The sequence below is a fragment of the Chiloscyllium plagiosum genome, unplaced genomic scaffold, assembly GCF_037043375.1.
Source record: "Chiloscyllium plagiosum isolate Xiang-an unplaced genomic scaffold, Cpla_swu_hap1 HiC_scaffold_10, whole genome shotgun sequence".
Taxonomy (NCBI): Eukaryota; Metazoa; Chordata; class Chondrichthyes; order Orectolobiformes; family Hemiscylliidae; genus Chiloscyllium; species Chiloscyllium plagiosum.
This window is the reverse complement of record NW_028270148.1, coordinates 1,407,016-1,433,352: the sequence shown is the minus strand read 5'-3', so window position 1 is coordinate 1,433,352 and position 26,337 is coordinate 1,407,016. Positions and strand designations below refer to the sequence as shown.

Genomic DNA, 26,337 nt, shown 5'->3' with positions numbered 1-26,337 from the left:
TTATCAAATGGAGAATAAGGGTCAAAACACTGAATAGCCACTCTTATTCCTAATCCTAATTTTGTATTGCAGTCGCGATAAACCTTACTCATGATTTAACACTTTTCGTCCTGGCATCACTAGCATTCAACTGGGTGAATGCATGTTGCACTTCTTCCAAGGCCAAAAGATTCCTAGATGTCACTAAACTTCACGGACAGCATAATTAATGAGACCATTGTAATAAAGGAGCTGAAGTCCAGGGGAAATGGAAGTTCGGTTTCAGGCTCTTGAGAATTCTAGTTGGACATATGAGATACTGCACTGAATTCTGGGTATTGTCCCTTTGGATGGAGAAAGTGAAAGTGCAGAATTCCTTCCCCAAAAGTGATGTGGAGGCTGGGCATCAATCCAGATTTCAAAGCTTTTCTTACACAAATATTGCAAATATAAAGAAATAAGCTGATAGATGGGGCTAAGTTGCCATGTATACTCTTCACATAGGGTATCATCAGACTTGCAAAGAAACATAAGGTTCCCCATGGTAGGCTAATTCAGAAGGTAAGGAGGCATGGGATACAGGGAAATCTGACTGTCTGCATAGAGAATTGGCTGATCCATAGAAGAGGGTGATGGTAGATGGTAAGTATTCAGCCTGGAGTTCAGTGACCAGTGGTGTTCCATAGGGATCCATTCTGGAACCTCTGCTCTTCATGATTTTTATAAATGACTTGGGTGAGGAAGTGGAAGGATGGATTAGTTTGCTGATGACACAAAGGTTGGAGGCGTGGTGGACAGTGTGGAGGCTGTTGTAGGTTGCAATGAGACATTAAAAGGATGCAGAAGAACTGTTAAGTGGCAGATGGAGTTCAACCTGGAAAGTCATTCATTTTGGAAGGTCGAATTTGAATGCAGATTACAGGGTTAAAAGCAGGATTCTTGGCAATGTGGAGGAACAGAGGGTTCTTGGGGTCTATGTCCATAGATCCCTCAAATTTGCTACCCAAGCTGACAGGGTTATTAAGAAGGCATATGGGGTAACTGGCTTCGTTAGCAGGGGAATTGAGTTTAAGAGCTGTGAGGTTATACAGTAGCTCTATAAAGTCCTGGTTCGACAACAATTGGAACATTGAGTCTAGTTCTGGTTGCCTCATCATACCAAGGATGTGGAAGCTTCAGAGAAGGTGCAGAGAAGATTTACCAGGATGCTGTCTGGATTGCAGGGCATGTCTTATGAAGAAAGGTTGAGGGAGCTAGGGCTTTTCTCACTAGAGAGAAGAAGGATGAGAAGTGACTGAATAGAGGTGTACAAGATGATGAGAGGCATAGTGGATGATGAGTGGATAGCCAGAGATATTTTCCCAGGGCAGAAATGGCTATCACAAGGGGACATAATATTAAGGTAATTGGAGGAAGGTTTAGGAGAGATGTCAGACATAGCTTCTTTCCACAGAGAATGATGGGTGCATGGAATGCACTGCCAGCAGTGGTAGTAGAGTCAGATACATTAAGGACATCTAAGTAACTCTTGGATAGGCACATGGATGATAGTACAATGTAGGGTGTGTAGGTTAGTTTGATCTTAGAGAAGGATAAAAGGTCAGCACAACATGAGGGCTGAAGACCTGCACTGTGCTGTACTGTTCTATGTTCTAACTCCTTTCTCTATGTCTTCCAGGCCACCTGAGATCAAGGCCAGCATTCTATTAGCCTTACCCTTGAATCAAATAGCTCACCGGGTAGTCATTTAATCATTGTTCCTATGATAGCTCTTGAAGGTCCAATCTATGTTCCTGGGCACAACCCTTCAGCTGTGGCCTAATCAGTGTCTTGAAAAGGGTTATCATAACTTCCTTGCTTTTTGCTCTATGCCTCTGTTTATAAAGGCAAGGATACCACATGCTTCTAACAGCTTTCTCTATTTGTTTTGCCACATTCAAAAATTTGTGACCATGTACCCTCAGATCTCTGCTCCTACAGCTATTTTAAACTGCGACAGTTAGCACATTCTTGATTAGCAAGGGAGAAGGCAAGAAAAAAAAATCAGCCCACGACTAAATGGTGGAATAGACTCAATGGGCAAAATGGCTTAATTCTGCTCCTATATTTTATATTTTCTCTCCTCAATCTTCCTACCAAAATGAATCATTCATATGCTGCACTAAATCATAGCCATCCTGCCTGTTCATTCAAACACTATGTCTCCTGAATACAGAACCTTACTTGTTTGCTCTGCTATTTTCCAGATAACTGCCCTCAAGTCACTGGCTCTTGCTTTAACCTCTTATGTAACCACCTCCTCTCTGTAAAACCACAAACCTCAACTCCAATTGCAGCTCTTCACATGCCCTTCACTCTCACAGCAAACCTATCACCAGACCACACGTCCCAGAGTCACCCTAGTCCCACCACCAGCCCCGCTCTCCCACATCCCTCAGCTCACCTGCTCCAGCTTGTCCTGAGGGCCTTTCTTGAGGCCAAGTGCACAGTCTCCGAAACCACTGGGGCGCTCCGACTTCAGTGTCACATCGTCCAGACTGAGGCCGGGAGTTGTGGGCTCATCCTTGTCCAGCAGGTAACGCAGCAACTGGTGATCCTTCACATCCTTTCTCCTGGGCCCTTCCCCCTCCTGACCACACCGAGCAACCTCCTTCCTATCTTGAGGAAGCAGCATTGCTGGGATGTCAGAGGGAGATCCCTCCTGCTGCAGAAGGCGGTGCAGGATTTTGTGGCGTTCTGTCAAGGAGCTAGTGTGTAACGTGTGGCACGGAGCACTTGTTGTGGGAAGAGAGAGGTTACCCTTGCTCCCTGTGTCTAGCTCACATGATCTGGTTTGTTCCTGGCTGCTGGTCAACAGTTCCACCAGTTTTACATTGTCGTCCTGGAGAGTTTTGCTGTCAGTGTCAGTTGGCCTCTCACCCACACATGCAGGTGCTGAGCTGTTCCCCAAGTGTTCAAAGCTCAGGTTGTCCCCAACTTTCCCTGGGAGCACAGTCTTGGAGTCCAGTGCTGCCACTTTTGTCACAGCAGGCAAAGATTGATACACTGGTGCACTCTGTGCACTTGAAGTGCCAGGGAAACTTACAGGCACCCTGTTGCCCTCACTCAGTACCTGGAGAGACTGAAGGGGAAGATTGGAGTTGGGATTTGGTTTAGAGTTGGAACTGGGGAAAGGGCAAGGGTAGGCATTGCAACTGGAGTTAGGGTAGGGGTGCCTACCTGTTGATGGGACATGTGCTGCACTCGGGGGAAAAGAGTGCCTAGAATTGCCCAGTGCTCTGGGCGTTATAAAGCCTGGGACTGGTGGGGTAATCCCTGAACTGCTGTGTTTGGGGCTCTGAGAGATTGATGAGTCCTGATTCACAGGACCAGAAGCTCCCACTTGCACTCCGGACAAGAAGCCCAGGTTCGAGGGATTGCTGGCACCATTGATGCCTAGACGGGAGCCAGGTGACAAGCTGAAATCAAGTTCAGAAATGCTGCTGTTTGTGCTGTGGGAGGGAGATGCCAGCGTTGGCTTGACAGTGCTGTTCTCTGCCTGTGTTAATGAAGACCCAGCGACGAGGTTTTGCTGAGAAGTGACCAGGTTCTGATTCCTAGGGAGAGAAGCATATTGTCAACAATTGCACTGCAAATGCATCCCATCTCAAACCAAACGATAAGAAAGGAGTGTTGGCAAGGGGTGAAAGAGAGAGAGAGAGATAACGCAGAGAATGACAGTGCAGCAAGTGCAAGTTGGGTAGAAGGCAAGAGCGCAGCAGAGAGAGAAAGAGAGAGAGCGCTGCAGTGAGAACAAAGTTAGGCAGAGACTGGAGCATGCAAGAGAGGGCATAGGGTACATCAGAGAGGCAGTGAGCCAAAGCAAGAGATAAAGCATGAACAAAAGTTTGTCGAAGACAGGGTTACAAGAAGAGAAAAACAGACAGAACATTGGAAAAGATTAGAGTGGTGCTGGAAAAGCACAGCAGGTCAGGAGCAGAGAAACAAAATCGACATTTTGGGCAAAAGCCCTTCCTCAGGAATGATGAAGACTTTTCCAGCACCACTCTAATCTTGACTCTGATCTCCAGCATCTGCAGTACTCACTTCTGCCTAGAGCATTGGAAAATCCTAGTTATTAATTTTCACACTGGTAAATGTACATGACCACCCTCTATTCTCAGATCTCCTTCCCGAGGTGTGCTGACTACCTCCAGGTGTGGTCTAACCAGGACTTTGTATGGATGAAACATACCCCCCTTGTATTTCAGTCCTTGAAACAAAATGACCAGCATTCTATAAGCCTTTTTGATTATTTGTCGGTATTTGTTCATTACATTGTAATGATCAGTGCATCCGGCCAACTCTTTCGACTTCCACTGTTTCCAATCTCTCACTGTTTAGAATGTATCTTGTTTTATCCTGTCTGACTAAAGTGAATGACTTCACATTTTCCTACAAGGAACCCTACTTATCTGCGTTCTGTCCATTCCCATTTATTTGTCATCTGCTTTCTATCCCATCAACAATTTTTAAAATAAATACAAGTCTATTCCCACAATCCCCTGTCACCTATCCTTCCCTCACTCTCATGTTCACTGTTTGCATGTGGGTCTGAAAGGGTTAAAGGGATTGTGTGCGGTAAGCACTGCCCACTGTGACGATGTCACAAGGACTTAGTGAGAGACTAAAACAGGATTTTATGGGAGAAGAGACCTTCGGATGGGTCTTCCCAAGTCATTACGATAATGTAAAGAGAATCTTACAACCTGTAAATAGTTGCAAAGATCAATTAAGTACATCTTGTTTGCTCTTCAACATTTTTCCTGTTGACCACAAGATGGCCATTCTTCCACACATTAATCCAATTAAGTCCCTAAAGAACCTCAGACCTAGAAGGTACAGATGCATCCCCCCACCTCCCGCCCCCACCACTGCCCATTCTGCTTAGCTCTGAGGTATCTCCTCAACTTGTCCTTTGCCTGAAACACAAACCTGCGCAGGAAAGGTGGCAAGCACACACTGCCCACCTGTATATGCTGTACATGCTTATGATGATGGGTGATGTGTCCACGTTGGCAGGGTAACACAGCTTACACTTGGTCTGAGCTCCCAGGACTGTACCATCACTCAGAGAGAATTGGTAAAACCCACTCACTGCTGTTCCATTTCTCAGGACTGTGGAGGAATTAAAACAAGGTATCAGAACCAGAAACATGATACAGCCAGTATAAAGACCGTGTGGACTGAAATGGGAAAAGGACTGTTTTAAAAACCAAATAATTTCTTTTTTAAATTCACTCATGTGAAATGGGTGTCATTGGCTGGCCAGCATTTATTGCCCATCCATAGATGCCCTTGAGAGGATGGTAGTGAGCTGCCTTCTTGAATCGCTGCATGTGTTGTAGACAGCCTCACCATGTCATTAGGGAGGGAGTTCCAGGATTTTGACCCAATGACAGTGAAGAAATGACGATATATTTCTAATTTAGATGGTGAATGGCTTGGAGGGGAACTTGCAGGTGTGGAGGAAGGCATTGTTGTACTTTTTCAAAGCAGATTACTGACTCAATTATAAAACAAAGGACTGTGGATGCTGGAAATCTGCAACAGAAAAATGGAAAATGCTGGAGAAATACACCAAGTATAGCATGAACTGTGGACAGAAAGCAGCATTATCACTGTCCTTTAAAACCTCACAATTTGGAGCAGAATTAGGCCACTCTGCTCATCAAGTCTGCTCTGGCATTCAATTACGGCTGATATATTTCTCAATCCCATTCTCTTGCCTTCTCTCATAATCCTTGATCCCCTTATTCATCAAGAACCTATCAAACTCCATCTTAAATCTCAATGACTTAGTCTTCATAGTCTTCTGTGATAAAGAGTTCTACATATTCACAACTCTCTAGCTGAAGAAATTCCTCATCTCAGTTCCAAAGGGTCAGCTCTTCACTCTGAGGCTGTGCTCTCAGGTCCTAGCCTCTCCTAATAATGGAAACATTTTCTCCACATCCACTCTATCCAGGCCTCTCAGTATTGTCAGTTTCAATCAATCAATCAGATCGCCCGTCATCATTCTAAATTCCGAGTACAGACCCAGTGACCTCAACCACTCCTCATAATGACAAGTCTTTCAGCCCCACAATCATTCTTCTAAACATCTCTAGACCCTCTCCCACACCAGCACATTTTTCAAGATGGTGGCAGCACGGTAGAAAGTGTTGGGACTTTTTACATTAACGCTCCGGCTCCTCCAGCCGGCCACATTCAACTTTGCTTTTTTTGTTTTGCTTCTTTATTTCTCTTTTGCATCAAAGTTCACCTTTTCTTCTTTTCTGCAGTTGTGGTGAAGAAAGGTGGTTGCTCAGGGCTGTTGCTGCAGCAGCAGCCTGCTGGATCCAGACGTCCATTCCTCATGGCCATAGTGGCTGCAGAAGGTTCAGCGTCGGTGGGTCTGCTACATCCCCCTTGGCAGTGGCTTCAGTGTTGGTGACTCAGTGGGTCTGGTCTGTCCCTCCTTGTTATGGCAGCGATGCAATGACATCGGTGTTAACTTTGGCGATGGCAGCGTGTTGGCCTGGTCTGGAAATCCTCGCTTTGGCAACTTCAGGGACAGCTTTGCCAATAGTGTCCTGTAGACACTCCATTAACCCAGGAGCCACCGAGGGAACAAAAGATGAACTTTGTCCTAACATTGGCTCAATTATTTCTTTTTATAATTTCTGTAATTAAATGCCACCGAATTGTTGCAACCTATACACATCTCACTGTATGTTCATAAATGCGAGTGACAATAAATTGTCATACTATCTTTCCTTAGATACGGGGCCCAAAACTGCTCATAGTATTCTAAATGTGGTCTGATCAGAGCATTATACAGCCTCAGCATGACATCTCTGCTCATTTATTCATGCCCTATTGAAATGAATGCTAACATTGCATTTGCCTTTTTCACTGCCAAGCGATCCTGTATGTTAACCATGAGAATCCTGAAGTAGGACTCCCAAGTCCATGTGCACTACATATTTCTGAAGCCGTTCCCGGTTTAGAAAAGAGTCTATGCCTCTATTCTTCCTACCCAAGTGTATAACCTCACACGTTGACACATAGTATTCCATTAACCATTTCTTTGCTTACTCTCCTAAGACATCCAAGTCATTCTGCAGCCTTCCTCAACACTACAGGCCCCTCCACCTGTCTTTATGTCATCTGTAAACTTATCAACATGCTCTCAGTTTCTTCACCAAGTCATTAAAGTTTAATATGGATAGGTCTTTTCTCTGCAAGGAAAGATAGCTGAAACCTGAACAGACCAGGATTACCTCCCTTCAGCGGGAGTACCTCCCTACAGCGGGAGTACCTCCCTTCAGCAGGATTACCTCCCTTCAGCAGGATTACCTCCCTACAGTGGGAGTACGTCCCTACAGCGGGAGTACGTCCCTACAGCGGGAGTACCTCCCTTCAGCAGGATTACCTCCCTTCAGCGGTAGTACCTCCCTACAGCGGGAGTACGTCCCTACAGTGGGAGTACGTCCCTACAGCAGGAGTACGTCCCTACAGCGGGAGTACCTCCCTTCAGCAGGATTACCTCCCTTCAGCGGTAGTACCTCCCTACAGCGGGAGTACGTCCCTACAGTGGGAGTACGTCCCTACAGCGGTAGTACCTCCCTACAGCGGGAGTACCTCCCTTCAGCAGGATTACCTCCCTTCAGCGGTAGTACCTCCCTACAGCGGGAGTACGTCCCTACAGTGGGAGTACGTCCCTACAGCGGTAGTACCTCCCTACAGCGGGAGTACCTCCCTTCAGCAGGAGTACCTCCCTACAGCGGGAGTACCTCCCTACAGCAGCAGTACGTCCCTAGCGCGGGTTTACCTCCCTTCAGCGGGAGTACCTCCCAAGCGCAGGTTTACCTCCTTTCAGCGGGTTTACCTCCCTTCAGCGGGAGTACCTCCAACAGCGGGAGTACCTCCCTAGCGCGGGTTTACCTCCCTTCAGCGGGAGTACCTCCCTAGCGCGGGTTTACCTCCCTTCAGCGGGAGTACCTCCCAAGCGCAGGTTTACCTCCTTTCAGCGGGAGTACCTCCCTAGCGCGGGTTTTCCTCCCTACAGCGGGAGTACCTCCCTAGCGCGGGTTTTCCTCCCTACAGCAGCAGTACGTCCCTAGCGCGGGTTTACCTCCTTTCAGCGGGTTTTCCTCCCTACAGCGGGAGTACCTCCCTAGCGCGGGTTTACCTCCCTTCAGCGGGAGTACCTCCCTTCAGCAGGAGTACCTCCCTTTAGCGGGAGTACCTCCCTTCAGCGGGAGTACCTCCATACAGTGGGAGTACCTCCCTTTAGCGGGAGTATCTCCCTAGCGTGGGTTTACCTCCCTACAGCGGGAGTACCTCCCTCGCGCGGGTTTACCTCCCTTCAGCAGGAGTACCTCCCTACAGCGGGAGTACCTCCCTTCAGCGGGAGTATCTCCCTAGCGCAGGTTTACCTCCCTACAGCGAGAGTACCTCCCTAGCGCGGGTTTACCTACCTACAGTGGGGGAACCTCCCTTCAGCCGGAGTATCTCTCTAGCGCGGGTTTACCTCCCTACAGCAGGAGTACCTCCCTAGCGCGGGTTTACCTCCCTACAGCGGGAGTACCTCCCTACAGCAGGAGTACCTCCCTACAGCGGGAGTACGTCCCTACAGCGGGAGTACCTCCCTTCACCAGGAGTACCTCCCTAGCGCGGGTTTACCTCCCTATAGCGGGAGTACCTCCCTTCAGCGGGAGTACCTCCCTAGCGCAGGTTTACCTCCCTACAGCGGGAGTACCTCCCTTCAGTGGGAGTACCTCCCTAGCGCAGGTTTACCTCCCTACAGCGGGAGTACCTCCCTTCAGCGGGAGTACCTCTCTTCAGCGGGAGTACCTCCCTTCAGCGGGAGTACCTCCCTAGCGCAGGTTTACCTCCCTACAGCGGGAGTACCTCCCTTCAGCGGGAGTACCTCCCTAGCGCGGGTTTACCTCCCTACAGCGGGAGTACCTCCCTTCAGCGGGTGTACGTCCCTACAGCGGGAGTACGTCCCTACAGCGGGAGAACGTCCCTACAGCGGGAGTACCTCCCTAGCGCGGGTTTACCTCCCTTCAGCGGGAGTACCTCACTAGCGCGGGTTTACGTCCCTAGCGCGGGTTTACCTCCCTACAGCGGGAGTACCTCCCTAGCGCGGGTTTACCGCCCTTCAGCGGGAGTACCTCCCTTCAGCGGGAGTACCTCCCTAGCGCGGGTTTACCTCCCTAGCGCGGGTTTACCTCCCTACAGCGGGAGTACCTCCCTAGCGCGGGTTTACCTCCCTACAGCGGGAGTACCTCCCTAGCGCGGGTTTACCTCCCTAGCGCGGGTTTACCTCCCTTCAGCGGGAGTACCTCCCTTCAGCGGGAGTACCTCCCTAGCGCGGGTTTACCTCCCTACAGCGGGAGTACCTCCCTACAGCGGGAGTACCTCCCTAGCGCGGGTTTACCTCCCTTCAGCGGGAGTACCTCCCTTCAGCAGGAGTACCTCCCTAGCGCGGGTTTACCTCCCTACAGCAGGAGTACCTCCCTTCAGCGGGAGTACCTCCCTACAGCGGGTTTACCTCCCTTCAGCGGGAGTACCTCCCTTCAGCAGGAGTACCTCCCTAGCGCGGGTTTACCTCCCTAGCGCGGGGTTTACCTCCCTAGCGCGGGTTTACCTCCCTTCAGCGGGAGTACCTCCCTACAGCTGGTTTACCTCCCTTCAGCAGGAGTACCTCCATACAGTCATTAAAGTTTAATATGGATAGGTCTTTTCTCTGCAAGGAAAGATAGCTGAAACCTGAACAGACCAGGAGTACCTCCCTAGCGCGGGTTTACCTCCCTTCAGCGGGAGTACCTCCATACAGTCATTAAAGTTTAATATGGATAGGTCTTTTCTCTGCAAGGAAAGATAGCTGAAACCTGAACAGACCAGGAGTACCTCCCTAGCGCAGGTTTACCTCCCTACAGCGGGAGTACCTCCCTAGCGCGGGTTTACCTCCCTACAGCGGGAGTACCTCCCTACAGCGGGAGTACCTCCCTAGCGCGGGTTTACCTCCCTTCAGCGGGAGTACCTCCCTAGCGCGGGTTTACCTCCCTACAGCGGGAGTACCTCCCTACAGCGGGAGTACGTCCCTACAGCGGGAGTACGTCCCTACAGCGGGAGAACGTCCCTACAGCGGGAGTACCTCCCTTCAGCAGGATTACCTCCCTTCAGCAGGATTACCTCTCTACAGCGGGAGTACGTCCCTACAGTGGGAGTACGTCCCTACAGCGGGAGTACGTTCCTACAGCGGGAGTACGTCCCTACAGCGGGAGTACCTCCCTTCAGCAGGATTACCTCCCTACAGCGGTAGTACCTCCCTACAGCGGGAGTACCTCCCTAGCGCGGGTTTACCTCCCTAGCGCGGGTTTACCTCCCTACAGCGGGAGTACCTCCCAAGCGTGGGTTTACCTCCCTACAGCGGGAGTACCTCCCTAGCGCGGGTTTACCTCCCTACAGCGGGAGTACCTCCCTAGCGCGGGTTTACCTCCCTACAGCGGGAGTACCTCCCTAGCGTGGGTTTACCTCCCTTCAGCGGGAGTACCTCCCTAGCGCGGGTTTACCTCACTTCAGCGGGAGTACCTCCCTCGCGCGGGTTTACCTCCCTTCAGCAGGAGTACCTCCATACAGCGGGAGTATCTCCCTAGCGCAGGTTTACCTCCCTTCAGCGGGAGTACCTCCCTAGCGCGGGTTTACCTCCCTACAGCGGGAGTACCTCCCTAGCGTGGGTTTACCTCCCTTCAGCGGGAGTACCTCCCTAGCGCGGGTTTACCTCCCTCGCGCGGGAGTACCTCCCTTCAGCAGGAGTACCTCCCTTCAGCGGGAGTATCTCCCTAGCGCAGGTTTACCTCCCTTCAGCGGGAGTACCTCCCTAGCGCGGGTTTTCCTCCCTACAGTGGGAGTACCTCCATACAGCGGGAGTACCTCCCCTCAGAGGGAGTATCTCCCTAGCGCGGGTTTACCTCCCCTCAGAGGGAGTACCTCCCTAGTGCGGGTTTACCTCCCTACAGCGGGAGTACCTCCCTAGTGCGGGTTTACCTCCCTTCAGCGGGAGTACCTCCCTTCAGCGGGAGTACCTCTCTTCAGCGGGAGTACCTCTCTTCAGCGGGAGTACCTCCCTTCAGCGGGAGTATCTCCCTAGCGTGGGTTTACCTCCCTACAGCGGGAGTACCTCCCTCGCGCGGGTTTACCTCCCTTCAGCAGGAGTATCTCCCTTCAGCGGGAGTACCTCCCTTCAGCAGGAGTATCTCCCTAGCGCGGGTTTACCTCCCTACAGCAGGAGTACCTCCCTAGCGCGGGTTTACCTCCCTTCAGCAGGAGTATCTCCCTAGCGCGGGTTTACCTCCCTACAGCAGGAGTACCTCCCTAGCGCGGGTTTACCTCCCTTCACCAGGAGTACCTCCCTTCAGCGGGTGTACCTCCCTACAGCAGGAGTACCTCCCTACAGCGGGAGTACCTCCCTAGCGCGGGTTTACCTCCCTTCAGCGGGAGTACCTCCCTACAGCAGCAGTACGTCCCTAGCGCGGGTTTACCTCCCTTCAGCGGGAGTACCTCCCTACAGCGGGAGTACCTCCCTAGCGCGGGTTTACCTCCCTTCAGCGGGAGTACCTCCCTACAGCAGCAGTACGTCCCTAGCGCGGGTTTACCTCCCTTCAGCGGGAGTACCTCCCTACAGCGGGAGTACCTCCCTAGCGCGGGTTTACCTCCCTTCAGCGGGAGTACCTCCCTTCAGCAGCAGTACGTCCCTAGCGCGGGTTTACCTCCCTACAGCAGCAGTACGTCCCTAGCGCGGGTTTACCTCCCTACAGCGGGTTTACCTCCCTTCAGCGGGAGTACCTCCCTTCAGCGGGAGTACCTCCCTATCGCGGGTTTACCTCCCTTCAGCAGGAGTATCTCCCTAGCGCGGGTTTACCTCCCTACAGCAGGAGTACCTCCCTAGCGCGGGTTTACCTCCCTTCACCAGGAGTACCTCCCTTCAGCGGGTGTACCTCCCTACAGCAGGAGTACCTCCCTACAGCGGGAGTACCTCCCTAGCGCGGGTTTACCTCCCTTCAGCGGGAGTACCTCCCTACAGCAGCAGTACGTCCCTAGCGCGGGTTTACCTCCCTTCAGCGGGAGTACCTCCCTACAGCGGGAGTACCTCCCTAGCGCGGGTTTACCTCCCTTCAGCGGGAGTACCTCCCTACAGCAGCAGTACGTCCCTAGCGCGGGTTTACCTCCCTTCAGCGGGAGTACCTCCCTACAGCGGGAGTACCTCCCTAGCGCGGGTTTACCTCCCTTCAGCGGGAGTACCTCCCTTCAGCAGCAGTACGTCCCTAGCGCGGGTTTACCTCCCTACAGCAGCAGTACGTCCCTAGCGCGGGTTTACCTCCCTACAGCGGGTTTACCTCCCTTCAGCGGGAGTACCTCCCTTCAGCGGGAGTACCTCCCTATCGCGGGTTTACCTCCCTTCAGCGGGAGTACCTCCCTAGCGCGGGGTTTACCTCCCTACAGCGGGAGTACCTCCCTACAGCGGGAGTACCTCCCTACAGCGGGTTTACCTCCCTACAGCGGGTTTACCTCCCTTCAGCGGGAATACCTCCCTACAGCGGGTTTACCTCCCTAGCGCGGGGTTTACCTCCCTACAGCGGGAGTACCTCCCTTCAGCGGGAGTACCTCCCTACAGCGGGTTTACCTCCCTACAGCGGGTTTACCTCCCTTCAGCGGGGGTACCTCCCTACAGCGTGTTTACCTCCCTTCAGCGGGGGTACCTCCCTACAGCGTGTTTACCTCCCTTCAGCGGGGGTACCTCCCTACAGCGTGTTTACCTCCCTTCAGCGGGGGTACCTCCCTACAGCGTGTTTACCTCCCTTCAGCGGGGGTACCTCCCTACAGCGTGTTTACCTCCCTTCAGCGGGGGTACCTCCCTACAGCGTGTTTACCTCCCTTCAGCGGGGGTACCTCCCTACAGCGTGTTTACCTCCCTTCAGCGGGGGTACCTCCCTACAGCGTGTTTACCTCCCTTCAGCGGGGGTACCTCCCTACAGCGTGTTTACCTCCCTTCAGCGGGGGTACCTCCCTACAGCGGGTTTACCTCCCTTCAGCGGGGGTACCTCCCTACAGCGTGTTTACCTCCCTTCAGCGGGGGTACCTCCCTACAGCGTGTTTACCTCCCTTCAGCGGGGGTACCTCCCTACATCAGTTGCTGTAAGTTGTGGCTTTGAACCCAATAACTCAGACTGTACGTGTCAAAATCACCCTTTACCTTCCAACCTGGAGAAGGAAGATTGAGGAGCATGAGAACCTAGAATATAGAACAGTAAAGCACAGTGCAGGCCCTTCGGCCCTTGATGTTGTGCCAACCTTTTATCCTGCTCTAAGATCAAACTAACCTACATACCCTACATTTTACTATCATCCATGTGCCTATCCAAGAGTCACTTAATGTCCCAAATGTATCTGACTCGACTACCACGGCTGGCAGTGCATTCCACACACCCACCACTCTGTGTAAAGAATCTACCTTTGATAACTCTCCTAAATCTTCCTCCAATCTCCTTATATTTATGCCCTCTTGTGATAGCCATTGCTGCCCTGGAAACAAGTTTCTGATTATTCGCTCTATCTGTGCCTCTCATGATCTTAAAGATCTCTATCAAGTCACCTCTCATCCTTCTTCGCTCCAATGAGAAAGCCCTAGCTCCCTCAACCTTTCTTAAGACACACCCTGCAGTCCAGGCAGCATCCTGGTAAATCTCCTCTGCACCCTCTCTACAGCTTCCACATCGTGCCTACAATGAGGCAACCAGAAGTGAACACAATATTCCAAGTGTAGACTGACCAGGGCATTATAGAGCTACAGCATAGCCTAGTAGGGGCTCTTAAACTCAATCCCCTTGCTAATGAAAGCCAATAAAACACACACCTTTCTAACAACCTTATCAACTTGGGTGGCAACTTTGAGGGATCTATGGACATGGACCCCAAGATCTCTCTGTTCCTCCGCACCACCACAAATTCTGCCTTTAACTCTGTATTCTGCATTTAAATGTGACCTTCCAAAACTCGACCTTTACACTTTTCCAGGTTGAATTCCATCTGCCACTTCTCAGCCCAATCCTGCACCCTGTCAAGTCCTGTTGCAACCTACAACAGCCCTCCACACTACCCACCACTCCACCAACCTTCCTGTCAACGGCAAACCTACTAACCTATCCTTCCGTTTCTTCATCCAAGTCATTTATAAAATTCACAATGAGCAGAGGTCTCAGAATAGATCCCTGCAGAACACCACTCATCACCGAGCTCCAGACTGAATACTTTCCATCTACTACCACACTCTGTCTTCTATGGGCCATCCAATTCTGTATCCAGACAGTCAAATTTTCCTGTATCCCATGCCTCCTTACTTTCAGACTGAGCCGACCATGGGGAACCTCGTCAAACACCTTGATAAAATTCACATTCACCACATCCATCACTCTACCTTCATCAATGTGTTTTGTCACATCCTCAAAGAATTCAATAAGGCTTGCAAAACATGACCTGCCCCTCACAAAACCACGTTGACTATCTCTAATCAAACTATGCTTTTCCAAATAAGCATAAATCCTGCCTATTAGAATCCTCTCCAATAATTTGCCCACCACAGAAATAAATCTGACTGGGATTAATTCCCAGGATTATCCCTATTCCCTTTCTGGAACAAGGGAATAATCTTTGCCACCCTCCAATCATCTGGCAGTACTCCAGTGGACAGTGAGGATGCAAAGATCATCACCAAAGGCGCAGCAACCTCTTCCCTTGCTTCCTGTAGTAACCTTGGATATATCCTGTCTGGCCCAGGGTGCTTATCTACCCTTATGTTTTTCAAAATTTTCAGCATATCCTCCTTCTTAACATCAACCTGTTTGAGCATAACAGCCTGTTTCACGCTGTCCTCACAAACGACAAGGTCCCTCTCACTAGTCAGTACTGAAGCAAAGAATTCGTTAAGAACCTCCCCTACCTCCTCCTACTCCAGGTACAAGTTCCCTCCACTACCCCTGATCGGCCCTACCTTCACTCTGGCCATCCTCTTGTTCCTCACAAAAGTGTAGAACGCCTTAGGGCTTTCCTTAATCCCAGCCCCAAAAGCTTTTTTATGCCCCCTTATAGCTCTTCTAAGTCCAATCTTCAGTTCCTTCCTGGCTACTTTGTAACCCGCTAGAGTCCTATCTGATCCTTGTCTCCTCAACCTTAAGTAAGCTTCCTTCTTCCTCTTGACGAGATGTTCTACACCCGAGGTTCCTTCCTTGCCTCAGTGGGACAAATGTCCAGCCCTATCAGCATGTGGTCCATAAACAGCCTCCACATTTCTGTCATTCATTTCCTTGACAATATCTGTTCCCAATTTAGGCGCCCCAGTTCCTGCCCAATAACATTGTAATTCCCCCTCCTTCAATTAAATTTCCCGTACCATCTGCTCCTATCCCTCTCCATGACTGCAGTAAAAGTCATGGAGTTGTGATCACTATCACCAAAATGCTCTCCCAATGAGAGATCTGACAGCTGGCATGGTTCATTGCCAAGCACCATATCCAATCTGGCCTCCCCTCTAATTGGCCTATCTACAGATTGAGTCAGGAATCCTTCCTGAACACACCTGACAAAGTCTGCTCCATCCAAACTATTTGAACAAAGGAGGCTCCAAATCAAGATTGACGAAGTTAAAGTCACCTATGACAACAACCCTGTTATTTCTGCACCTTTCCAAAATCTGCTTCTCTGTGTCTCTGTTGCTATTGGGGGGCCTGTAGAAACCTCCCAATAAAGTGACTGCTCCTTTCCTGTTTCTGCCTTCCATCCATACTGACTCTGTAAACAAACCCTCCTCAACAACCTCCCTTTCTGCAGCTGTGATACTATCCCTGATTAGCAATGCCACTCCCCAACCTCTTTTACACTCCAACCCCCCGCCTCAATTCTTTTTGAAACATCTAAAACCCAGAACATCCAATAACCATTCCTGCTCCTGTGATATCCAAGCCTCTGTAATGGCCACATCATCATCATTCCAAGTACTGATCCATGCTCTAAGTTCATCACCCTTATTCCTGATACTGCTAGCGTTAAAATACACACACTTCAACCCATCACACTGACTGCACCTTTGCCCTATCAACTGTCTATCCTTCCTGACGGACCCCCCACACGCTGAATCTGGTTGTACACTACCTACTCCATCCTCAGATCTGTAGCTTCAGTTTCCATTCCCCGGCCAATCTCATTAAACCCTCCTGAAGAGCTCTAGCAAATCTCCCATCCAGGATATTGGTACCCCTCCGGTTCAGGCGCAACCCGTCCCTCTTGTACAGGTTCCCACCTTCCCCAGAAGGCATCCCAATGATCCACATGTCTGTAGCCCTCCCTCCTATACAAACCCTGCAGCCAATTGTTCTACACTCCCCCTCTATTCCTAGCCTCACTGCCCCGTGGCACTGGTAACAATCCGGAGATGAGTACTCTGTTCGTCCTGCCTTCTAGCTTCCAACCTAACTTTATACATTGTCTTTCCAGGCGTTTATCCCTTTTCCCTACTTATGTCATTGGTACCAATATGTACCACGGCTTCTGGCTTCTCTCTCTTCTCCTTAAGAATCCTGTAGACTCAACCAGAGACATCCCTGACCCTAGCACCCGAGAGGCAATGTATTATCCGGGACAAGTCAAAAGCAAATCTGTGAACAAGGTGCATTGAACTGAGTTGTATCCATACCACCATTTTTTGTGTCTGTATGTATGTGTAGGGGGATTTAGCTTAAGAGTCATAGAGTCATGGAGATGTACAGCATGGAAACAACCCTTCGGTCCAACCCCTCCATGCCGACCAGATATCCCAACCCCATCTAGTCCCACCAGCCAGCACCTGGCCCATATCCCTCCAAACCCTTCCTATTCATATACCCATCCAAATGCCTTTTAAATGTTGCAATTGTACCAGCTTCTACCACTTCCTCTGCTGGAGAAAGTGAGGACTGCAGATGCTGGAGATCAGAGCTGAAAATGTGTTGCTGGACCTGCTGCGCTTTTCCAGCAACACATTTTCAGCTCTACCACTTCCTCTGGCAGTTCATTCCATGCACGTACCACCCTCTGTGTGAAAACGTTGACCCTTTGGTCTCTTTTATATCTTTCCCCTCTCACCCTAAACCTATGCCCTCTAGTTCTGGACTCCCCCACCCCAGGGAAAAGACTTTGTCTATTTACCCTATCCATGCACCTCATGATTTTATAAACCTCTATAAGGTCACCCCTCAGCCTCTGACGCTCCAGGGAAAACAGCCCCAACCTCTTCAACCTCTCCTTAAAACTCAAATCCTCCAACTCTGGCCACATCCTTGTAAATCTTTTCTGAACCCTTTCAAATTTCACAACATCTTTCCGATAGGAAGGAGACCAGAATTGCACTCAATATTCCAACAGTGGCCTAACCAATGTCCTGTACAGCCACAACATGACCTCCCAACTCCTGTACTCAATACTCTGACCAATAAAAGAAAGCATACCAAACGCCTTCTTCACTATCCTATCTACCTGTGACTCCACTTTCAAGGAGCTATGAACCTGCACTCCAAGGTCTCTTTGTTCAGCAACACATCCTAGGACCTTACCATTAAGTGTATAAGTCCTGCTAGGATCTGCTTTCCCAAAATGCAGCACCTCGCATTTATCTGAATTGAACTCCATCTGCCACTTCTCAGCCCATTGGCCCATTTGGTCCAGATCCTGTTGTAATCTGAGGTAACCCTCTTCGCTGTCCACTACACCTCCAATTTTGTTGTCTTCTGCAAACTTACTAACTGTACCTCTTATGCTCACATCCAAATTATTTATATAAATGATGAAAAGTAGAGGACCCAGCACCGATCCTTGTGGCACTCCACTGGTCACAGGCCTCCAGTCTGAAAAACAACCTTTCACCACCACAACTCTGTCTTCTACCTTTGAGCCAGCTCTGTAGCCAAATGGCTAGTTCCCCCTGTATTTCATGAGATCGAACCTCGCTAATCAGTCTCCCATTGGGTACCTTGTCGAACGCCTTACTGAAGTCCATATAGATCACATCTTCCGCCCAACACAGGCTCACTGGTCTATAGTTCCCTGGCTTGTCCTTACCACCCTTATTAAACAGTGGCACCACATTAACCAATTTCCAGTCTTCTGGCACCTCACCTATGACTATCGATGATACAGATATCTTAGATTGGGGCCCAGCAATCACTTCTCTAGCTTCCCACAGAGTTGTAGGGTACACCTGATCAGGTCCTGGTGACTTATTGACTTTCATGCTTTTCAAGACATCCAGCGCTTCCTCCTCTGTACTATGGACATTTTCCCAAGATGTCACCATCTATTTCCCTACATTCTATATCTTCCATGTCCTTTTCCACAGTAAATACTGATGCAAAATACTCATTTAGTATCTCCTCCATTTTCTGCGACTCCACACAAATCAGCTCCTTGCTGATGTTTGAGGGGCCCTATTCTCTCCCTAGTTATCCTTTAGTCCTTAATGTATTTGTAAAAACCCTTTGGATTCTCCTTAATTCTATTTGCCAAAGCTATCTCATGTCCCCTTTTTGCCCTCCTGATTTCCCTCTTTAGTATACTCCTACTGCCTTTATACTCTAAGTATTCACTCGATCTATCCTTTCTGTATCTGACATATGCTTCCTTCTTTTTCTTAACCAAATCCTCAATTTCTTTAATCATCCAGCATTCCCAATATCTACCAACCTTTCCTTTCACCCTAACAGGAATGTACTGTCTTTGGACTTTCTTTATCTCATTTCTGAAGGCTTCCCATTTTCCAGCCGTCCCTTTACCTGCGAACATCTGACCCCAATCAGCTTTTCAAAGTTCTTGTCTAATACCATCAAAATTGGCCTTTCTCCAATTTAGAACTTCAACTTATTCTTAGTCTAATTCCTCTACAAAACACTGCTCCAGATTAAATTAATACTTATGCTTATATTTTAAGTTTAATCAAGAGACATATCTCAATAAAACATAATCAAGGAAGAACCCACTCTACTCACTACTGCAGACTCACTGTAAGGCCACGCTTAAAATATTCACTTATTCGCTTGTCTGTTTCTGTGCTGTGACCTCTCCCAAACAGGTTCCTCCAAGATTAGTTGTGAATTTCACTGTTTGTTAATTTTCCCAGACACAAACTGATTCTGGATTAGTGGTGCTGGAAGAGCACAGCAGTTCAGGCAGCATCCAAGGAGTAGTAAAATCGAAGTTTCGGGCAAAAGCCCTTCATCAGGAATAAAGCAAACTGATGTCAAGCGATACATGAATACAAACAGCAAAGGCAATAATTGCGCAGGTTCACTGCTGTATCAGTTAGCAGTGTGGGTTTCTTTCTCTCTCTATCTCTCTCTCTTCTGCACTGACCTCACCATATCCTTCCTTTGTCTGTTCGTCTCCCTTTTAAAAGTGCTGTTTTTTTTTACTTTTTTTCTCTCCAAAGTTCCAAAACAATGCAACAGCATATAAAACAGTAATTGCTGCTCCTGGAATTTGAGGAAATCACCTCCAAAACTTAAAATACCTCAGAAAAGGAGCAGCTGTTATAGCCAGAAACTTTTCCCGTCCTCCATCTAGTATTACCCAGAATTCTAAGTTAAATGTCAAAATTATTTCCTTGTAGTTGGAATCTATTTATTTGTAATGAACAGGAATTCCTGTTGAGTACAGAAACCTGGTCCATGTTCGATCAGTTATTAATTTTAAATCTGAGACAGATACATTTTTCAGCAAGTTTTTAAGGGATATGAGCCAAAAGCAGGTATATGGAATTCAGCCACAGATTGGCCATGATCTCATTGGGTGGCGGTGCAAGCTCAAGGGGCTGAATGGTTTACACACTCTCAACTATTCCTATGTTCTAGGCAAAAGTGAGGACTGCAGATGCTGGAAATCAGAGTTTAGATCAGAGTGGTGCTGGAAAAGCACAGCTGGTCAGGCAGCATCCGAGGAGCAGGAAAATCAACGTTTCGGGCAAAAGCCCTTCATCAGGAATAGAGGCAGGAAGCCTCCATGGTGCAGAGATAAATGGGGGGTGTGGGGCTGGGGAGAAGGTAGCAAAGAGTACAATAGGTGAATGGGGGTGGGGATGGAGGTGATAAGTCAGAGAGGAGGGTGTGGGAAGGTACTCCTATGTTCTGTCAACCTGAATCTAAAACACTGATAAACTGGGAAATTTTGTGTACTTCTGTAAAATCCTGAATTTTTGTGATGAATCTAGGAATTGTGGGTCTTGATTTTCAACATGCTCCTATTTTCCAGTGAAGCATAACAGTGCAAAATTATTACAGAGAGACCACAGAATGATACAATGGAGACACACCTCTCACACTGTGGACATAATCCCTTCAACTGTCTTTTAGAACTCAATTTGTTTGAAATAAAATGGTGACAAAAACTGGTATCATGCTAAGGAGCGATAACGGCCTAGTGTTATTCTCACTAAACTATTAATCTAGAGACCTCGGTAATATCCTGGGGACCTGAGCTCAAATCTCTCTATGGCAGATGGTGGAATTTGGATTCAATAATTTTTTTTAAAATTCTGAAATAATATGGAATTAAGAGTTTAACAAAACCATTGTCAACTGTTGGAAAAACCCATCTGGTTCACTAAGGTCCTTTAAGGAGGAAATGGGACTCCAGACCCACAGCAATGTGGGTGATTCAAGCTGCCCTCTGGGCAATTACAGATGGACAATAAATGCTGACCTAGCCATCAATGAATTTTAAAAAATCATAACCTTTTCAGTGCACTAACTCCTTTCAGGAAAGAAAACTTACCAACATGCAGTCTAGCCTACACACATTGTAACAAAGTCATTAAAGAAAGGGTAGCTACAGTGAGAGACTACAAAGGCAATTTTTGGGCGGCGGGGGGGTAGGGTGGGTATTTCAGCTAAAGGTAAATCTGTAGTTTGCAGTTAGTTTCACCGGAGAGGACGCTGAATGAGGATTTGATAGAGAATTCCTTACCATAAAAATCAAACACGAGGAGTTTACAGAATAGTTACAGCACCAAAGGAGGCCATTCGTACCCATGCGTCTGTGTTGGCTCACTAAAAGGAGCCACTTCCCCATCTTCTCCCTGTGATCCTGTAGTCTTCCTTTTCAATTAATTATCCAACACTCTCTTGAATGCCTCAACTAAGCCTGCCTACATTACATTCTCAGGCAGTGTATTCCAGACCTGATTCATTCAATACATGAGAAAGTTTTCTAAATCTGCACCCTCTCACTCTCCATCTTTCCACCAATAGGAACAGCTTGTTCCAAATTACTCTGTCTGGATTCTTATGGGGTTTGAACACCTCTGTAAAACCTTCTCTAAGAGTACAAGCTTCTCAAATATAGCTTTAAAACTGAAGTTCTTCACTCCTGGAATGATTCTTGAGAATTTTTTTTCCCAACAGTCCATCTAAAGCATTCATATCCTTCCTAAGCTATGATGCAGAGAACTGGACACACACTATCGCTGAGGTCTAACTGAAATTTCACATACTTCCTTTTAGAGACATTAATTTGTGACAAAATAAATTTTCACTTGGAAAATGGAAAACTTGGAAAAGGGGAGGTGATGGCCTAGTAGTATTATTGCTGAACTGTTAATCCAGAGACCCTCAATGATGTTCTGGAGACCCAGGTTCAAATCCCACCATGCCAGATGGTGCAGTTTGAATTCAATAAAAATCTAGAACTACGAGTGTAAAGATGATCATGAAACCACTGTCAGTTATCAGAAAAAGCCATCTGGATTACATTGTCCTTTAGGTAAGGAGTTACCTCGTCTGGCCTGTACGTGACTCCAGCCCCACAGCAATGTGGTTGATTCTTAACTGCTCTGTGGGATGAGCAATAAATGCTGGCCTAGCCAGCGTTGCCCTCATCCCATGAATGAATAGAAAAAATGGCCAGTAACAATAAAGTGCCAGCGTGTATCTGTTAATGGATCATGGAACCAGACATCGAGAGAATGTTTTCCCATGTGGAACAATCTAGAACGAGAGGTTATTGTTTTAGGCTAAGGGGGTAGCAGATTTAAAATAGAGATGAGGAGGAATTACTTATTTCAAAGGGTTATGAATCTGTGGAATTCACTGTGCCAGACTGCAGCAGACACCGTCCCACCGTATAAAAAGGACAAGATAGATTTTTAATTAGTAACGGATTGAAGAGTTAAGCAGGGCACTAAGAAAAAGGCAGTTGAGGCTGATAGGAGATCAGTCACGATCATGGGACAGAATTCCTGCTCCTAGTTCTTATATTCTGAAAGGCAAATTATGCTGAACTAACTTGATGGATTTTTTTTATTCACTTCTGGAACGTAAACCAGCATTTATTGACCAACCCTAGTTGCCCTTGAGAAGGTGGTAGTGAGCTGCCTTCTTGAACTGCTACAGTCCAGTCCTTAGGGAAGGAATTCCAGAACTTTGACCGAGTGACAGAAAAGGTATGGCAACATATTTCCAAGTCAGGATGGTGACTGCCTTAAAGGGGACTTGCAGGTGGTGGTATTTCTAGGTACCAGATGCCCTTGTGCTTTGAGGGTTTGGGAGGTGCTGTCTCAGAACAAAGAATAAAGAACATTGCAGCACAGAAACAGGCCCTTCGGCCCTCCAAGCCTCCGCTGATCCAGATTCTCTATCTAAACCTGTCTCCTAGTTTCTAAGGGTCTGTATCCCTCTGCTCCCTACCCATTCATGTATCTGTGTAGATACATCTTAATTGATGCTTTCGTGCCCGTCTATCCCACCTCTGCTAGCAACACGTTCCAGGCACCCACCAACCTCTGCATAAAGAACTTTCCACACATATCTCCCCTAAACTTTTCCCCTCTCACTGTGAACTCGTGATCCCTAGTAATGGAGTCCCCCACTCCGGGAAAAAGCTTCTTGCTATCCATCCTGTCTATACCTCTCATGACTTTATAGACCTCAATCAGGTCCGCCCTCAATCTCCATCCTTTTAATGAAAATAATCCTAATCTACTCAACCTCTCTTCATAGCTAGCATCCTCCATACCAGGTAACATCCTGGTGAACCTCCTGTGCACCCTCTCAAAAGCATTCACACTCTTTGAGTAATGTGGCAACCAGAACTGTACACAGAATTCCAAATGTGGCTGAACCAAAGTCCGATACAACTGTAACATGACCTGCCAACTCTTGTACTCCACACCCCATCCGATGAAGGAAAGTATGCCATATGCCTTCTTGACCATTCTATCGAGCTACATTGCCACCTTCAGGGAACAATGGACTTGACCACCCAGATCTCTCTGTACATCAGTTTTCCTCAGGGCTCTTCCATTTATCGTATAGTTCACTCTAGAATCAGATCTTCCAAAATGCATCAATTCGCATTTTCCCGGATTGAACTCCATCTGCCATTTCTCCGCCCAACTCCGAATAGTTCCAGAGATGTAGAGGAAAGGATAGCAAAGATGATTCTCGATAGGAGTGAGAGAGACAGGGTAGTTGTCATGGGGGACTTCAACTTTTCAAATATTGACTGGGAACACTATAGTACGAGTGTAATAGATGTGTCAGTTTTTGTTCAGTGTGTGCAGGAGGGCTTTCTGACACAGTATGTAGACAGGGCAACAAGGGGCAAAGCCACATTAGATTTGGTACTGGGCAATGAGCCCGGCCAGTTGTTCGACTTGGAAGTAGGTGAGCACTTTGATGACAGCGACCACAATTCTGTTATGTTTACTTTGGTGATAGAAAGGGATAGGTATATACCACTGGGCAAGAGTTACAGCTGGGGGAAAAGCAATTACGATTCAATTAGGCAAGATTTCGGAAGCATAGGATGGGGAAGGAAACTGCAGGGGATGGGCACATTAGAAATGTGGAGCTTATTCAAGGAAAAGCTACTGTGTGTCCGAGATAAGTAGCTTTTCCTTGAATAAGTGTCATGAGAAGTTGTTGGCGGATATGAACAGGTTAACCCTAAGGCTTTCTACAGGTATTTAAGGAATAAACGAACGACGAGAGTAAGATTAGGGCCAATCAAGGATAGTAGTGGGAAGTTGTGTGTGGAGTCAGAGGAGATAGGGGAAGCACTAAATGAATACTTTTCAACAGTATTCACTCTAAAAAACGACAATGTTGTCGAGGAGATTACTGAGATACAGGCTACTAGACTGGGTGGGATTGAGGTTCACAAGGAGGAGGTATTAGAAATCCTGCAGAGTGTGAAAATAGATAAGTCCCCTGGGCCAGATGGGATTTATCCTAGGATCCTCTGGGAAGCCAGGGAGGAGATTGCCGAGCCTTTGGCATTGATCTTTAAATCGTCATTGTCTACAGGAATAGTGCCAGAAGACTGGAAGATAGCAAATGTGGTTCCCCTGTTCCAGAAGGGGAGTAGAGACAACCCTGGTAATTATAGACCAGTGAGCCTTACTTCAATTGTTGGTAAAGTGTTGGAAAATGTTATAAGAGATAGGATTTATAATCATCTAGAAAATAATAATTTGATTAGATTAGATTAGATTAGATTAGATTACTTTACAGTGTGGAAACAGGCCCTTCGGCCCAACAAGTCCACACCGACCCGCCGAAGCGCAAACCACCCATACCCCTACATTTACCCCTTACCTAACATTACGGACAATTTAACATGGCCAATTCACCTAACCTGCACATCTTTGTGACTGTGGGAGGAAACCGGAGCTCCCGGAGGAAACCCACGCAGACACGGGGAGAATGTGAAAACTCCACACAGTCAGTCGCCTGAGGCGGGAATTGAACCCGGGTCTCTGGCGCTGCGAGGCAGCAGTGCTAACCACTGTGCCACCGTGCCGCCCACTATGCCACCGTGCCGCTGACTAGGGATAGTCAGCACGGTTTTGTGAAGGGTAGGTCGTGCCTCACAAACCTTATTGAGTTCTTTGAGAAGGTGACCAAACAGGTAGATGAGAGTAAACCGGTTGATGTGGTGTACATGGATTTGAGCAAAGCGTTCGATAGGTTCCCCACAGTAGGCTGTTGTACAAATTGCGGAAGAATGGGATAGTGGGAAATATAGCAGTTTGGATCAGTAATAGGCTTGCTGAAAGAAGACAGAGGGTGATGGTTGATGGGAAATGTTCATCCTGGAGTCCAGTTACTAGTGGTGTACCGCAAGGGTCGGTGTTGGATCCACTGCTGTTCGTCATTTTTATAAACGACCTGGATGAGGGCGTAGAAGGGTGGGTTAGTAAATTTGCAGACGACACTAAGGTCGGTGGGGTTGTGGATAGTGACAAAGGATGTTGTAGGTTACAGAGAGATATAGATAAGCTGCAGAGCTGGACTGAGAGGTGGCAAATGGAGTTTAATGCGGACAAGTGTGAGGTGATTCACTTTGATCGGAGTAGCCGGAATGCAAAGTACTGGGCTAATGGTAAGATTCTTGGTAGTGTAGATGAGCAGAGATCTCAGTTTCCAGGTACACAGATCCTTGAAAGTTGCCACCCAGGTTGACAGGGTTGTTAAGAAGGCATATAGTGTTTTAGCTTTTATTAATAGAGGGATTGAGTTCTGTAACCATGAGGTTATACTGCAGCTGTACAAAACTCTGGTGCAGCCGCACTTGGAGTATTGTGTACAGTTCTGGTCACCGCATTAGAAGGAGGATGTGCAAGCTTTGAGAAGGGTGCAGAGGAGATTTACTAGGATGTTGCCTGGTATGGAGGGAAGGTATTACGAGGAAAGGCTGAGGGACTTGAGGCTGTTTTCGTTAGAGAGAAGAAGGTTGAGAGGTGACTTAATAGAGACATATAAGATAATCAGAAGGTTAGATAGAGTGGACAGGGAGAGCCTTTTTCCAAGTATGGTGACAGCGAGCACGAGGGGGTATAGCTTTAAATTGAGGGGTGATAGATATCGGACAAATGTCAGAGGTAATTTCTTTACTCAGAGAGTAGTAAGGGTATGGAATGCTTTGCCTGCAACAGTAGTAGATTTGCCAAAGTACATTTAAGTCGTCATTGGACAAGCATATGGACGTACATGGAATAGTGTAGGTTAGATGGGCTTCAGATTGGTATGACAGGTCAGCGCAACATCGAGGGCTGAAGGGCCTGTACTGCGCTGTAATGTTCTAAGTTCTAACTCTCCAATCTATCTATATTCTGCTGCATTCTCTGACAGTCTCCTACACCATCTGCTACTCCACCAATCTTCATATCATCTGCAAACTTACTAATCAGACCACCTATACCTTCCTCCAGATCATTATTTATATCATAAACAACATAGATCCTTGTGG

At 48.0% G+C, this 26,337-nt stretch overlaps 1 protein-coding gene across 1 annotated transcript in view; it reads right to left on the bottom strand.

Annotated features, from left to right (window-relative positions):
• The window catches only part of ncoa1 (nuclear receptor coactivator 1), a 100,924-nt gene that overhangs the window by 26,604 nt on the left and 47,983 nt on the right, over positions 1-26,337 (bottom strand). Inside the window, exons 9-10 of the mRNA XM_043695214.2 lie at positions 4,989-5,136; positions 2,423-3,575 (exon numbers count right to left, since the gene is read on the bottom strand). Of these exons, the coding sequence (XP_043551149.2) occupies positions 2,423-3,575; positions 4,989-5,136 (1,301 nt within the window). The remainder of the gene's footprint in view (positions 1-2,422; positions 3,576-4,988; positions 5,137-26,337) is intronic.